This window comes from Caloenas nicobarica, chromosome 4 (assembly GCF_036013445.1).
Source record: "Caloenas nicobarica isolate bCalNic1 chromosome 4, bCalNic1.hap1, whole genome shotgun sequence".
Lineage (NCBI taxonomy): Eukaryota > Metazoa > Chordata > Aves > Columbiformes > Columbidae > Caloenas > Caloenas nicobarica.
Genome location: NC_088248.1, coordinates 49177245 through 49191815, shown reverse-complemented (window position 1 = coordinate 49191815; position 14571 = coordinate 49177245). Strand labels below are relative to the sequence as shown.

The 14571-nt window shown below is 34.4% G+C and overlaps 1 protein-coding gene across 1 annotated transcript in view; it reads right to left on the bottom strand.

Annotated features, from left to right (window-relative positions):
* SGCZ (sarcoglycan zeta) overlaps window positions 1-14571 on the bottom strand; it is a 209134-nt gene that overhangs the window by 14404 nt on the left and 180159 nt on the right. The window contains exon 5 of the mRNA XM_065634210.1: window positions 11911-11983. Coding sequence (XP_065490282.1) covers window positions 11911-11983 — 73 coding nt within the window. The remainder of the gene's footprint in view (window positions 1-11910; window positions 11984-14571) is intronic.

Genomic DNA, 14571 nt, shown 5'->3' with positions numbered 1-14571 from the left:
AATTAATTTTATAAATGTTAAATGATTAGATGCTTTCATTCCATATTTTTCAGCAGCATATTTTTTGCAATTTATAACCTACTTTCCAGGAATATTACATTTCTCAGTGGTTTCAGCTGCCATTTCATAATCATGAAGACAAAAATATTCTTAACTACATCTATTGCATTGAATTGATGGGTATTAGGAAAGTCACAAATATTTCTGGTTTAATAATATCAAAGCCACTCTCAGATCTGACTGAAATTTTTCAGCTGGTGGACAATAAAAAAATATATTTAGGAACATCTTTCAGGAAACTATGACTTTGTTTAAAGAACAAACTTTTTTTTCCTCCAAAACATGTGACACTGTATAGCTCAGAGTTGTTTTGTCTAGTTTCATCGCTGTTTTTCATAAACTACATTAACATACATGATTTCCAGCTTGTCTGGCAATTAATTTCTGAACTTGAGAAGAAGCTGTTAATATTAGCCTTCTATATACTGTGGAGGATAAATTTACTTTTCAGAGAATAGATTTTTTAGCAGTCTCCTGAAATAAAACAATATGGTAGAAACGTCAATGAATGGCTGATGATCAGCAGAGTAGTTTTAAAAACACCACCCATCTATTAGTAAAATTGAATGACTGAATCTGTTTTACTGTTACTAATTTACTCTTTTTATTAATACGCTTCAGATGATTTACATCTGAAAAGTGACTTTGCTATGCAATCTGCAGCGTGCTACTGGAAATGCAAGAGTCTTTGCACATGGAGAAATTATTTCCTCAATATTTTGAGATAAATTATATTTGATATGCAGCTGCTGTTTAATATTTTTTGTCACATTTCTGAAAACTTTAATCTCTACTATAAATTTACTGTAACACTCCACATGGTAATACTCATCCCTCCAAGGAAAAGTGCATTATTACAACAGCATATCAAGAATTTGCTTTCCTTTCAGATTTAATGATAGCCTGTCACAGTGGCATTCACATTTATTAGTGAATCCTATTCATATAATTTAATTTTTCTTTCCCAAACAAAACCCAGCTATGATGAAGAAGGTAACTACTGCTATGATTTGACAGAAACTACAACACTGTAGGAAAGAAAAAGAAGCTTTAAAAAAGAGGTTTTTAAATAATATAATCTGTCAGTTGGTGATATGTGATGCAGACAGATGATCTATCCAGAGCAGAGAAGGGCTTCTTTCTTTTTAATTATCATTGGCTAATTTGTGAAAAAAGATACATTTTAGAGGATCAAAGCTATACGACTTTGAGTTGAATATATTAAAGACTTCTTGCTAAAAAAGGAAACTTTTAAAAATAGCTTGAATATGTTCCTTTGAAGGCATTAAAATATTTCTCATAAAAAATACAGAAACATTTTTCATTTGGTATTTTCTGTTTACAAGCTGACCTAGATTGTATTAGGGAAAAATATTTTTTAATGTGAACCAAAATGTTTCATTTTGGACTTTAATAAATATTTTAGATTTTCCTCTTGCATATCCTTCATACACACATGGGATATAATTTATCTATGTTAATTTTGCTCTGTTGGCTAGCAGAAGGTATTTCTTAAAATAGAAGGAAACAGAAAATTCCCCTGTGAAAATGTGAATAATTTATTTTCTTTGTGTCTGTTTAAGCAGTGGATCCAACACATGCTCCTTAGTAAAACAACTGATATGAACCTCTACCAATTTGAAATTTTTATTCAAAACAGGAGATTAAAAACTATGCTGTCAACATGAGATCACACATATAAAGCAGGTACTCATTTCTCATTTACTGGCATCTTTACACCTGGAAGTTTAGAAATACTTCAGTACTTCCAGGTGATTAGTTTTTATATGTGATGGTCTATGACAGCATACATTGTTGTGGCATTTTTTTCAGTTAGAATAGAAATCCTATTATGAAAAAAAAAGAAAAAGAAAGTATTGCAAATATAAAACCAATGGAAAATCTACACATTGACTTGCTAACCTTTTTGTAGATTTCTATACATTAAAATAATTGTGATATCGATCTTGCTGCCTGTAGGTAAAGAGATGTGGCAGACTGAGGTTGCAGATAGGTAAGATACATAAAGAGAAAAAAGGAAGGTAAATGGATGTGCCAAGCCTCTCTATATCCTGCTCCCTGCTTTTTCCTTGTAAAAAGCACTTTCAACCCTGAAACGCAGGACTTTCCTCTTCCGCAAGTGAAATTATTTTGTTCCAAATTAGAAATAAGAGTTTTTCTTAAAAAATAATTTTGAAAATATAGTTTTTCATAAAACTCAAACAATTTAAAATTTATATTCTTTCAGTTACTTTTATTATGAAAAGAACAGCTGGCTGCCCTAACACTTAAGGAAACTGATTTCAAGAGTCCTCCAGTGAGACCAAGAGTCATTAAAGGAGTGTAAAGGAGTCCACTGAACACTGATGCTGCTAGATAAAACTAGGGTTTTGATTCAGCCCGTTTCCTGTAAGTCAGGTTGCAAACTCCAGTAGTATACAGAAAGAATAACCAGGGACTTTTATGATCATGATGACAAAACACCTGGAAGCCCTTTTTTAAGATACTGGAATTATTCAGAGGATACTTGATTAACTGCATTTGACATCACTCTGAGAATGCTATTATATAAAAATATCAGTTATCTTTTATCAAGAAAAAAGTCTCACATATTCTTGTGAAGCTCTCTTTGATTTATGTTGGAACCTAACCTTTAAGGGCACAATTTGCCTCTGTATTTTGTCACTTCACAACATGAGTCTTAAGTAGGAGAAAGTTAAATAAATGTTTTACACAATGGGTAATGGTCTAAACCAGTAAATATCAACAAGACTTTTTTTTTTTTTTTTTCCAATATCCAATTTTGCAACTCATGGACAATAAACTTAAACAGAGAAGTAACTTTCTTGACTTAAATTAGAATGGTAGAATGGCATTGAGTATAGCATTTCATGTTACGTCCATGCTCTGCATATCACTGACTTTGGCATGTGTCAGCATGCCCTTATTATAACTCCTGGAATTCTCATTAACCCAGAAATCACCTCACTGGACTCAAATTTAAGTTATAATTGCCCTGTACATGCCACTGGTTTCAGTTCAGTGGGTCTGCATTATCATAGTGGCAACTGAAACCACTGAATATTTTAATGTTACTTGACATAGATGATAAATCAGAAACACAGTTTCCCCACATAGGGAAATCAAGGATCTCTTCTGAGAATATACAAAAAATGTTAGTTACTGAGGAGGAAAAGTAAGGAAGAAAATGTCATTGAAGAGTTTTTCAATTATGTCATTAAAGGACTAGAAAAAATGAAGAAACATCAAGGAAAGGTGAGGAGTGCTGGAGAGAGTAAATTTTTAAAGCAAGAGCTTGACAAAATAAGCAGGTGATATGAGGAAGGTAAAGAGAACTTAACGCATGGTTGTTTCTTAGAGTGGGTGAGGGCATAGCCAGAATAGCTAAAGACAGGAAAATGATCAAAATTAGAAATAATATTAAGAACATAAGAAAACAAAAACGTAATGAAATCTCTGGTAGTAAAAAGTCATGCATTCTAGAATGTAAAGTCCCTTAAAACTCAGATCTTTGAAAAATCAAGAAAATGAGTAGAAAAGTAAGGTTTAGAATATAAGCTTTCGTTTCTTAGAGAAATATCACAATATGCTTGAAATTCTAAAATTTCAGGCTGTAAGACAAAGATCTGCAAACGAGACAATCCAAAACAGTCCCGTAAGAAAAGGTATGGGAAAAGGATTCCTCATAGTCCTGACATCTTAGACCTACCCTTATCCCACCCAAAATACTCCCCTTCCTGTAATCTTCCGTACTATTTTTCTGACCTGAAACCATTTCTACACATTCCCTGCCACTCCACTAAATATCCTTCCATGAAGTTTATTTTCTATCCAGTTGTAGTTCCATTACCTGAGTTGTCTTTCAGAAGATATTTTCTTAAAACAGAAATCTATCTTGTCAGAAAGAGATGGAAGCAACATGCCCACAGATAATGCTCAAGTGGCTGTCTAGAGTAAGATCTGAACATAAGGTACCTGGGGGAGGCTGAAGAGCCGAACTGGGCTCTTTGAACTACTGGAAACACATGAGAACAGGCTGACATAAAATATTCTCAGGTTTGAAAACCATAAGCTTCCTGTGATTAGTATGTGACAGTCCAGACCACCTTTAATGTTCCAATGATATTTTGAATATTGTTTCCCCAAACGGCCTTAGATTGATATAAATTGTTATATTTTAGCTGAGATAAACTGTGACATGGTTTTGATCCCTATCTTGGTGAAACTGCATCTCGTGTAAAATTATTCTGCTGAAATTCCTTTGACAGGTCTACTTCAACCTCTGCAGAATAAGCAAAGCAGACAGCTTGGAATACACTCTCCAGTGGCTTGTACTTGGATTGTATCTAAACAGTCCAAGAAGAAATCAGCCCACCAAAAAAGAAAAAAAAAAGAAAAAAAAACACTAAATGCTTGTTGAATTTACTTTGAGTCACTTTTGTACAGCAAGCACCATTTTGGAAAGAACTAGAGAGAGTGAAGTCTCTCTTGAAATACAACCGAAGATAGAAGGACAATTGCAGAACAAGACGTGTAAAATCATTCGTTCTTCTCTACTGCTCAGGGTACCTCTGGAGTTCTCTGTATAATTTTAGATAAAAGCAACAGGAGCTGTTTGGAGAACTGCAGAACTAATAGTTTTACAAGTTTGTATACTCTCTGTAACTACCCACTATACAATGCCCATCCTCGCTACCTCCCTGCCTGTACAGGCTTCAAATCCTTTGTCCAGCTCCAATATGGTGCTAGGACAAGAACCCTAATAATACCTTCTGCACCCACAACCACGACACAGCTAGAAACTTAATGTCTTCTGTGTACTATAACCATGGCCTGACCACAAAGCAAGATACATCAGAAGATAAGGGTTGTCTGAAGCCATGTAAATACTGACGGCAGTAAATACTAATAATTCCAGCTGATTTTCTTACGAAAGCATATAAGCATCTCTAGTTAGGCACTGGTTTACAGAAAACACATAGAAACTTAGGGATCTTTTGCCTTTCAAATGTGAATGAAACTACATATCTGCTTCACAAATTATCAGGGAGATGAGGGAAGAGAATAGATAAACAGCAAAATTAGGAAGCCATGTTTTCTTGGGAAAGTGTCTAAGGAATGGTATAGATAATGTAGATACTCCTAGAAAGTGGAAAAAGAAAAACTAGAGTGAAAAAAAAAATCTCTGGAGAGAAATTTAGCATAAGAAAAGACTAAGGAAATTAAATGTTGATCAAATGAAAAAGAAAATTGTTTTTTCTTGTTGCAGTAGTACGCCTATTCACTTAAAATCATAAGAAAGACAGGAAATGAAAATATTATGGCTGTTACAGTGGCATTACTTGGTCTCAATGTATAGTACAAGTTTTATGAACTAGAAATAATATATCAAATCACATTTTTTCAGAAAAACTACAGCAAAACAGAGTATGCAGGTATGGTAAAACAAGACTGTATTTGATTTAAAGTCCAAACCATTTCAGAAATGAGTTCTGGGGTCACTAGCATCCTCGGCATTGAGGACTGTTGTTCAAATTCCATTAAAAAAACCAAAAAAACCAAACAAAACCAACCAACCAACAACGCCCAAACCAGTAAAACACTTCTACCTGGAATATTTGTGAAAATGAAACACTTGAACCAAGCATGTGCTTTTGTATCTATCCTTAGCCTGGACCTATGTGGAACTAGAATTTCTTGAACATGCAGCAGCAGCTTGGGTCTAGAAGAGGTGAAACAGCCCTGGGGCAACCTCGGCTGCAATGAGCAGTACTGGAGCTGCCAGCACCCAGCAGGGCGCTGCCGAAACCCTGAGCATTCCCCCCTGCCACTCTGGGTGACTCTGCTGCTCACAGCTGCTGTTAGACCTGAGAGGGCTTCAATGTACTCAGCTGCCTTCACACTAACCTGCAGAATGTAAAGTTGCCTTGTTTTTCATTAACTCAGCACTGTGCAAATGCTATTGGTCCAAGTTTTATATGGGGTTTGACATAGGATTCATAGGGTATTATATTTACAGTCATAACCCTGTTAGCCTGAGACAGCTATGCTTGGAGCCCATCTGTGTGTTCCTGACAATGTGGCATGGCATAATCATAAAGCGAACAGAACCCAGTCACTGATAACAAAGAATTTTAATTGTCCCTCTCGTTCCTTTTGAAAGGCTATTCCAGAACCTCTTGCATCTGAGAGGCAGAATGCTGATTTCTATCTAATATTGCATCTAATATTCACCGTCACGCTATTGAGTTTTATTATATTGTTATTCTAGTGTTCAATATCTTCTGATTAATAGTGCTTCCAAACCCGTGTACCTCCTCTTAGCACAAAGAGAATTATTAAAACCAGAAATAAGATCACTCCTGAAGAAACTCTCCTTACAATCTCTCTCCAGGCTGAAGAGATCTGAACAATATATGCTTATTATATACCACTTAAAGATTCTTCAAATACACTCTTCTCTTGTCTTGCCTTTTGATTTATCATTAGATATGGCTCTATATCAAATTCTATACTTAAACTCCAGACAGAAGAGCTACCTATTTTCTAGATCAGGTACCTTATCAAAGGAAAAATATTTCTCTGGATTGGCACAACCTACACACCTTCTATTTCATCCCAATATTCACTTATCTTCAAGCTCTTAAATATTATTTTCTTAATTATATATTTCAAAATAATATTGTAAAACATTGCATACTAGTGAGTTCATACTTAAAGTTCTAACATAGACAATGACTCTTTTATAATAGAGTAATAGAATTATTTCAGTTGGAAGAGACCCTCAGGATCATCAAGTCCAACCATAACCTAACCAAACTCTAGCACTAAAGAACTTCATCTGTATGTCTTTTAAACACCTCCAGGGATGGTGACTCTACCACTTCCCTGGGCAGACTGTTGCAATGTCTGACAATCCCTTCTGTGAAGAGTTTTTTCCTAATATCCAATCTAGATCTCCCCTGGCACAACTTGAGGCCATTTCTTTTTGTCCTGTCACTTGCTACCTGGCAGAAGAGACCAACACCCTCCATGCTACAACCTCCTTTCAGGTAGTTGTAGACAGAAGTAAGGTCTCCCCTCAGCCTCGTTTTCTCCAGGCTAAATAGCCTCAGATCCCGCAACTGCTCCTCACCAATTTTTTCCATCCACTTCACTAGAAATGATACCCATCAGTCCCACAGTGTCTGTTTTCCAGTTTGAAAGTTTCATTATAAATTTTGGCTATTTGACCTTATTTTCACATTTAGTTCGGACAGAGATCAGGGACAAAGATCATCAGGCACCCTAAATTAACCACATGAAACTCAATGAATTTTGCTATCTATTGTGATAGTAATACTTTCTTCATTTATATCCCAGTTCTCACTAGAGCCTTTTCCCTTCTCCAATGTCAAATATAATAATCATCACTGAACACTAAAGCAAATTATTCTTTCAGTTTAAGAGCCATACCTAGTTACCTTTTATTCCTACTGTGTCCCAACTGCATAGTAATTATAACCTTTTATTACTGGCTTTCTTCTCTATTTATTTCAATATCTTTTGCCCTTTTTTTTTAATATATAAGCTTGGCTTTTTGCAATTGCTCAAATTTTTACTACACTCATCTCTATTTGCATGAACATATATGTGGGGAAAAAAATCATATTTTAAACAGCCAAGGATAAGACTAAGAAAACAAGTTTCCATCAGTACACATGCCCAAATACTGAAACAACTGTTTAAACACTAAACAAATTCTGAAAACATAAATAGTAAGTATTTCCACTTTATTAAAAACAAATACTGAGAAAGTAACTAGAACCTGACATCATTAAAACAGCATAAGCAGGAAGTTATGTTTTTTTACTCTACTGCGACTTCTCCCTTAAATAGTCACAAAAGATGGCTCTTACAAACTGTCAGTCAACTCTGAGTAAAACAGATCCCTGTGCAAGACTGTGTATTTCAAATTCTTATCAGAGGTAAAGTAGGATCCTACTAGCTTGGGTGGTTCCTTGTTGCTTGATCAATTTTCATCTCATTATGCCCAGCATTAGCTTGCAGGATTAGCTGACAGTCAATGGTATGTGAGGCTTGACACAGAAGAGAAAAAACCTATTAAATTTGATCTTGCAGTTATCCTCAGAGAACAACAACAGAGTAATTTACCCCCCTTATTAAAGAGGTTATTGAGGGCAAAGCTATCTGCATTTAACTACCGTCTGCCTCATTTGTGCATGGATAGTACCTATTAGTGCACCATGTTTTAATGCACTATTAGTCTAAAACCAATATTTGGGGACTTATTGTATTGGCAGCTTAGTTTTCGTAACTGTGTTCCTGTGAGAAAAAGTAGCGAGAGAAATATGAAGATTAAATTATTAAGATATAATTAATTTTCCTGATTCTAAGGCATGATTCTTTTCTGCTGCTTATCCCAGCTAATGAAAGTCAGATTTAATTAGTTTTTGGGATTTGACACAAAAGGGCTTGCCAGCTTTCACAAAGGATTGCAGAAAAACATTTTATGAAAGCAAAATCTCACCAGCTATTATTTGAAAATGTAAGACGAGAAAGATGTGACCTAAGTGGTTGGGCACATAGGAAGGAATTATTTTAAATCTCAACTGAATTTTATTTTTACACGAAGCATTTTTAAATAGCAAATATTAGAAATGTTTCTCTGTCTGAAGAGCTTAAAATCTGGCTATAGAATAAAGAGTGGCTGGGGCAAAGTTTAGATATGTCAAGGTAATACCAATCTGACTTTCTGGCTCCCTGTCCAGAATAGATTGAGCTAAATTCCCAGGACCTTTGGGGCAAACACTATAAACCTTGTGGGTATCAATATCTTAGCCCAAATTTTACAGTTCAGTTTAATTCCCAGTAATCAAGGTGTTCAGAATTCCAGTTTCCAATTCAGTAGTGAATTGTTTCACATATCCAAGGTTATGAATAGTTTTCCAGCAGATTTTTTTTTAAACAGAAAAAAAATACACTCACATCAGGATTTCTGAGGTTTATTACTTGACTACAAATACTTATTCCAATATGAAAAATAAGGGTTCATTTATGGTTTAATACTGTAATGTAAATGTGTTTATTTTTCAGCCCTGTATAGAAGTATTCTCATAACCAAATATATTAGCATTTATGTACTACAACCTGCTATCAAACTGCAATTTTCTGTGTTCACTGAAAAAACAAACTTTAATGTCAAATCAGCAAAGTCTCTACTGTCTCATGTTACTGTTAATTTCAAAAGTCCCGCGGCACAGGGATGTGGAATTTGGAAAAATACTCTACAAAGTTTTAGGACTGCCAGTATGGTCTACTGGACACTTCGGCTAAGTTTATACTAAAACATTAAAAAGTGCTAGAAACCAGGCCAGAGGACTGGGACTCAATCATTTATGCAGCTAAATAGTCACAGGCATATTTAAGAGTTAATTGAGAGTCAGTTACGACTCTCGCAGACAATTTGCAGGCACTATTTGGAGGGCAGCATGAGACAAAGACCATTAACGCCTGTTGTTTAGGATGCAACTTTTCTGTTTTAGACAATAAAAATGATTTTACAATATCAATGTAGTTGTATCTCTGGGCCTGAAACCAGAAAATGGGTTCTGGTATTATTCTGTTTCTGTGACAGAGGTAGCCTCGAGGCCGTGGAGAAGTTGTATAGGCACTGCTGACCTGTTTGTTTGAGCATATTCATCTAAATGGTAAATCACTGCTTTCTGCAATGTTTTTTTTTTTTAATTAGCAAAAAAAAAGCATATTTATTTTTTTTTAAGAAAGAGAATGCAGGGCTTAAAACCACCACCACAAACTCACAAAAAAACCCCACAAAACAAAAAATAAACAGATTTTAAAAAATCATTTGAAATAAAATTAAAAGGTATAAGATAACTGGATTTTTCAAAGGCATAGATATGATTTGAATGTCACTGTATTTTGCTGTCAGAAAATATCACACAAACCCACAATTTTTTATAGTTTTTTCAAGCTACAAGGTTAAAAAGGTCTGCAAGTTACCTTCTAGAAAGATTCATACCAAAAGCCAAGAAATCTCTGCCCTAATAGTAGTTGTCATAATTTGTAAAAGATTAAAATGACTTGAGAGTTTCAAAAGAGGAATGCCTCTGAATCCTAACTAATATATAGAACATGGTATAGACTGAATATATTAAGAATAAAATCACTTAGACATAAGCTAATGCTGCTTGGTCAGACAGTAAGAGTTTTTATTTCTTAAATTTTTTTTAAAAAAAGTGTGGGTTAAATTCATTATTAATGACAGGGCAGGAAGTTGAATGGCAAATTCAGTAGAATTCTCTACTAATTAATTCCACCTTGGAAAAATGAGCTGAAGAAACAGTGGAGTTGGAAAACATTAAGCAACAATGGGAATCATGTCAACGAATAAAGCTAAAAGATAGGAGGCAATATGAGGTGAATTTAATCCTAGTGAAATTAATCCAAAAGACACAAGATTATAATTTCGCCATGTTTGCATTCCATTATTATTATTTAATTATTAGAAGTGGACAGTGTCCCCACATTCTTTTCAGTGGGATGAGTTTCACCTTCTTACGCAAATTTTTGCACTCCCAAAAAAAGAAAAGTTTGTCGTCTGCTGTACTCCCTTTGATTACAAACCATACCACCTTTGTGGACATCATTAATAAATGTCTTTACAACTACTTTCAACAAAGGACTGACAGGAGTCTTTGTGGGCGACAAGGAATTTTAAGATATAAAATCAATGAGTAGGATCCTTTGGATGACGCTAAACCATTACATTACCTAAAAATTCTTGATGTAAAGGATCAAACACAATCTTTTACTTCTTGCACCCCACATACAATGGTCAAACTTGCCCACATGGGCAGCTACCCGCACATGATTTCAGCAACATCATTACTGGTTGATGATCTTAAATCCCTTTGCAAATATAGGGAAGAGCATTTAACATTTAGCAATGTTTTTCAGTAGCAATTCATTGTAAAAACTGCTGGGCAGGTAAAGGGATAGATGTATGTTTAGAAATCAAAGAAGTATTGAAACAAAGTCTGTATGTTTTTCATCAATTCTGCTGAGAGAAACACAAGGAAGGACTTTTGATTTTCTGTGATTGTCATATATTCTTGCTAGTCATCCATGTAAATTACAGATCAGTATTTTGCCGTGCACATACACACACTTGAAGAAAAAGTTTTCACTCCCAGTCTTTCTTAATTTTCTTATTCTCCGTCTATAGAGGCTTTAGTAAGTTTTAGACTTGATCTTTTACTGTTCACTTATTTCTCCGCTTTTGCAAATATGTACAGAAAAAATTAGATTTTTTTACATTTACAAATGTAGCTTCACTTGGTAATGGATTTTTTGAGTATGTGTTTGTAGTATTCCAAAAAATCCAAATCCCAGAAACACCACTTGAAGAAGAAATCTGCGACTATTTACTTGAACTTGACTTATATATATGCTGTAATGGCTCATAAAGACAAATGAAAATCCAGGTGTAATGCTATTAAACATTACTGTACTCAACCGACCTTAAAAATGCCTGACTATTCCAATCTCTGGCAAAAGTATACTTCTCAAGGATTCTGCTACAGGAGGCAAGTAATTTATAAAAAGTAATGGTTTTTATGTTTTGTGTGATAAAAGTTTGTGGGTTTTTTTTTGACTAGTTAGAAGAAATTGGAGTCTACCTGTGTTTTGGATATGTATGAGTCATTGAGGCAGTATATGTTACTATACAGATATTTGATTTTGATCAAGACTTAATTATTTTTGAGAATATTTGATTTTTAAAACAACTTTTTGAACAACACCTACTTGAGGTCTTGGGAAGGTTCTGCTCTGATATGGGGTGTCTCCACAGAGTGCCCAAACACTGCCCCTTCCGTGCCTAAAATACATAAATAAAATACAGTACAATTACTTTGGAAAATAAAAACACATTGAAATGTATGACCATAAATTGACAGTTTTAGTATAAAATATCTGATTGAATCCTTTATTAATGATTACCAATGTTTCTTCGTATTTATGTTTGCATTTCTACATCAAAATCTGGAGCGACATCATGTGAAACTTTAGACTTCGGCTTATGAGTAGATGAATTTCACATACGAATCTGAAGACATTTATAGACCTAAACGTTCCATCACTGACTTGCTTGAATGGTTATCTCAATGCCTTGGAGATGGATTGTTTTACAGATACGGAAGAGTTTCCTTCCACCAGACCTTTCTCACTGAAAACCTTTGCTCTCAAATAAACTAGAGAGACTTATTTGAAACGTCCTGTGGGTTTAGTGTTGGCAGTGGATACACATATTATCTCCTGCTGGGCACTCAAAATCAAGGCAAAGAAAATGGGTAACTATTTCCTAAAACTGAACTGATTCTCTATTGAATTTTAATCTCTATAACTAGGTCCAAGTTGCATATGATAATACTACATATTGAATTATAAGGCCAAGACTTTTAACTGAAAACCTCCTTTTTAATTAAAAAAATAGGGTTCTGATAAATGCTCATTGAAGTTATTTGAAAAAAATAAAAGTATTTACACAAATCATTTTAAAATGCAATTATTTTTTAAGGAGAATGAAAAAATACAAAAACCCCCTCTGATTACAGACAGTTCTTTGTTAAAACAATAGAAAACACAAGTAGTGAACAGCACTATAAAATCAGTATTTCTCTTAACTCTCAGATACAAGGACTGAATGCATAACAGTAATTTATGCCACTCAGTTGTTTACATTTAATAGATAAAAATAGCCTGTTGTTAGGTATTCAATAGTTTTGTGGTTTTTTGTTTTGTTGTTGTTTGTTTGTTTGTCTTCTGAACCTTATCCTCATGTCTATTTTTGTTTACTGATTTGTCAAATGCCATAATTTTTGTCTTCCACATACAATATCCATGTGCCCATAAGCTTTTACTTTCCTTCTCTGAAGATGGTGCTTGGCACTGTGTAATGAAAATAGCCTAGACCTATTGCGTGAAAGACTTTCCAACAGAGAACCAACAGTAAAGATGAAAGAAGTGAATAAAAATGCATGTAAAAGAGGGAATGCATTTACCTTCTATCACTAGAAACAAGATCAGGGAAACTGTCTGGGATAACTATAGCTGATTACTAAGTATTCTGGGATTAATTGCTGTATTTCAACAACAGAAATTTTCTTATATTCTGAGCTCTGAATTCTGAGTAAACTTAAAAATACACCAACAACATCTCACAGTAGCTGTGTAAGAAGTGTGCAACACAACAGAGGAACCACTCTAATTGTTATAATATTTTCAAAATAATAAAGTATTTTCAATTTTTAAAATATTTTAAAAATATTTCACCAGTATTTTCAGAAATTTTTGCTGTTAATAGAGACTGAAATTTAAATATTTTTGCAGTTAACCAATGACATTTAGTAAACTGATCTTACCAGGATTTGAAAGCAGAATGAGGCTATAGAATGTTTAATTGATAATACCATGTTTCAGTGTTAAAATGTCCCGAGCAAGAATTAAAAACAACAAAAAACCCAAAAACCCCCTAATTAAATGTTAAACTAAATTACTGTCAGAAAAATCATCATTGTCAGTTATCTTCCAAACTCCACTTCCATTAACAACAATGAAGAAATCAGAAAAAACAAAAAACAAACAAACAAAAACAACAACCAAACCAAACCAAACAAACAACCCTTAAATGTAAAATACTCTACTAATATGGATTATCCAAGAAAGGAAGACGGGGCTTCTGATTGTAATGAAATAAAGTCCTATAAGGTTTACAAAGATCTCACAAGAAAACAACCAAATCCACTTTCTATAACCAAACTTTCTGAGTGTTACTGAGAACCACAGGAAGGAAAAAGCATTGTATCTTTTTACCTATGAGGATCCACAGATGTGCTGTGCAGAATCTGCTTTTTAACCCTGACATTGCATTGCAATTCTGCAACCTTTAAGAGGCAGGAATAGCCTGTCCGTATAGTCAGGCTTTCTGTCACTCAAAACACAAATCTCACCCCCATCTATAACGGCATGCAAGAAATTCTACTGGAGCTGAATATGAGGTGTCAGGGAGCACAGTTCCAGATCCTGTTCATCTTTTTCCTCAGCAAAATTAAACACTTTAAAGGCCAAGAGGTATTTGTATTTTTGGAAGTGGCAATGGGACACGAAGATGTAAATAACTGAGCAGGATGCAGAATTGTCAGTCTTGTCTTATGAGACAACCACAGCTGTAACTTTTGAAAGAATTAATGCAAAGATGTATAAAACATCACTGTAGCATGGGTCAGACACTAAATCAATCAGAAGTGCCAAAGACGTCAACTGAAGACTGATAACAAAACATAAGTGACAGCTGGTTCTAAGCTAGCATTAGTATTTCCTCACTTTCAGCAGCATTTGTTTAAAAAATGAGAAGGCGTTTCTTTTCCAGCAGAAACAGAAATTTGGAAAGAAAGATCAAGCTGTCCA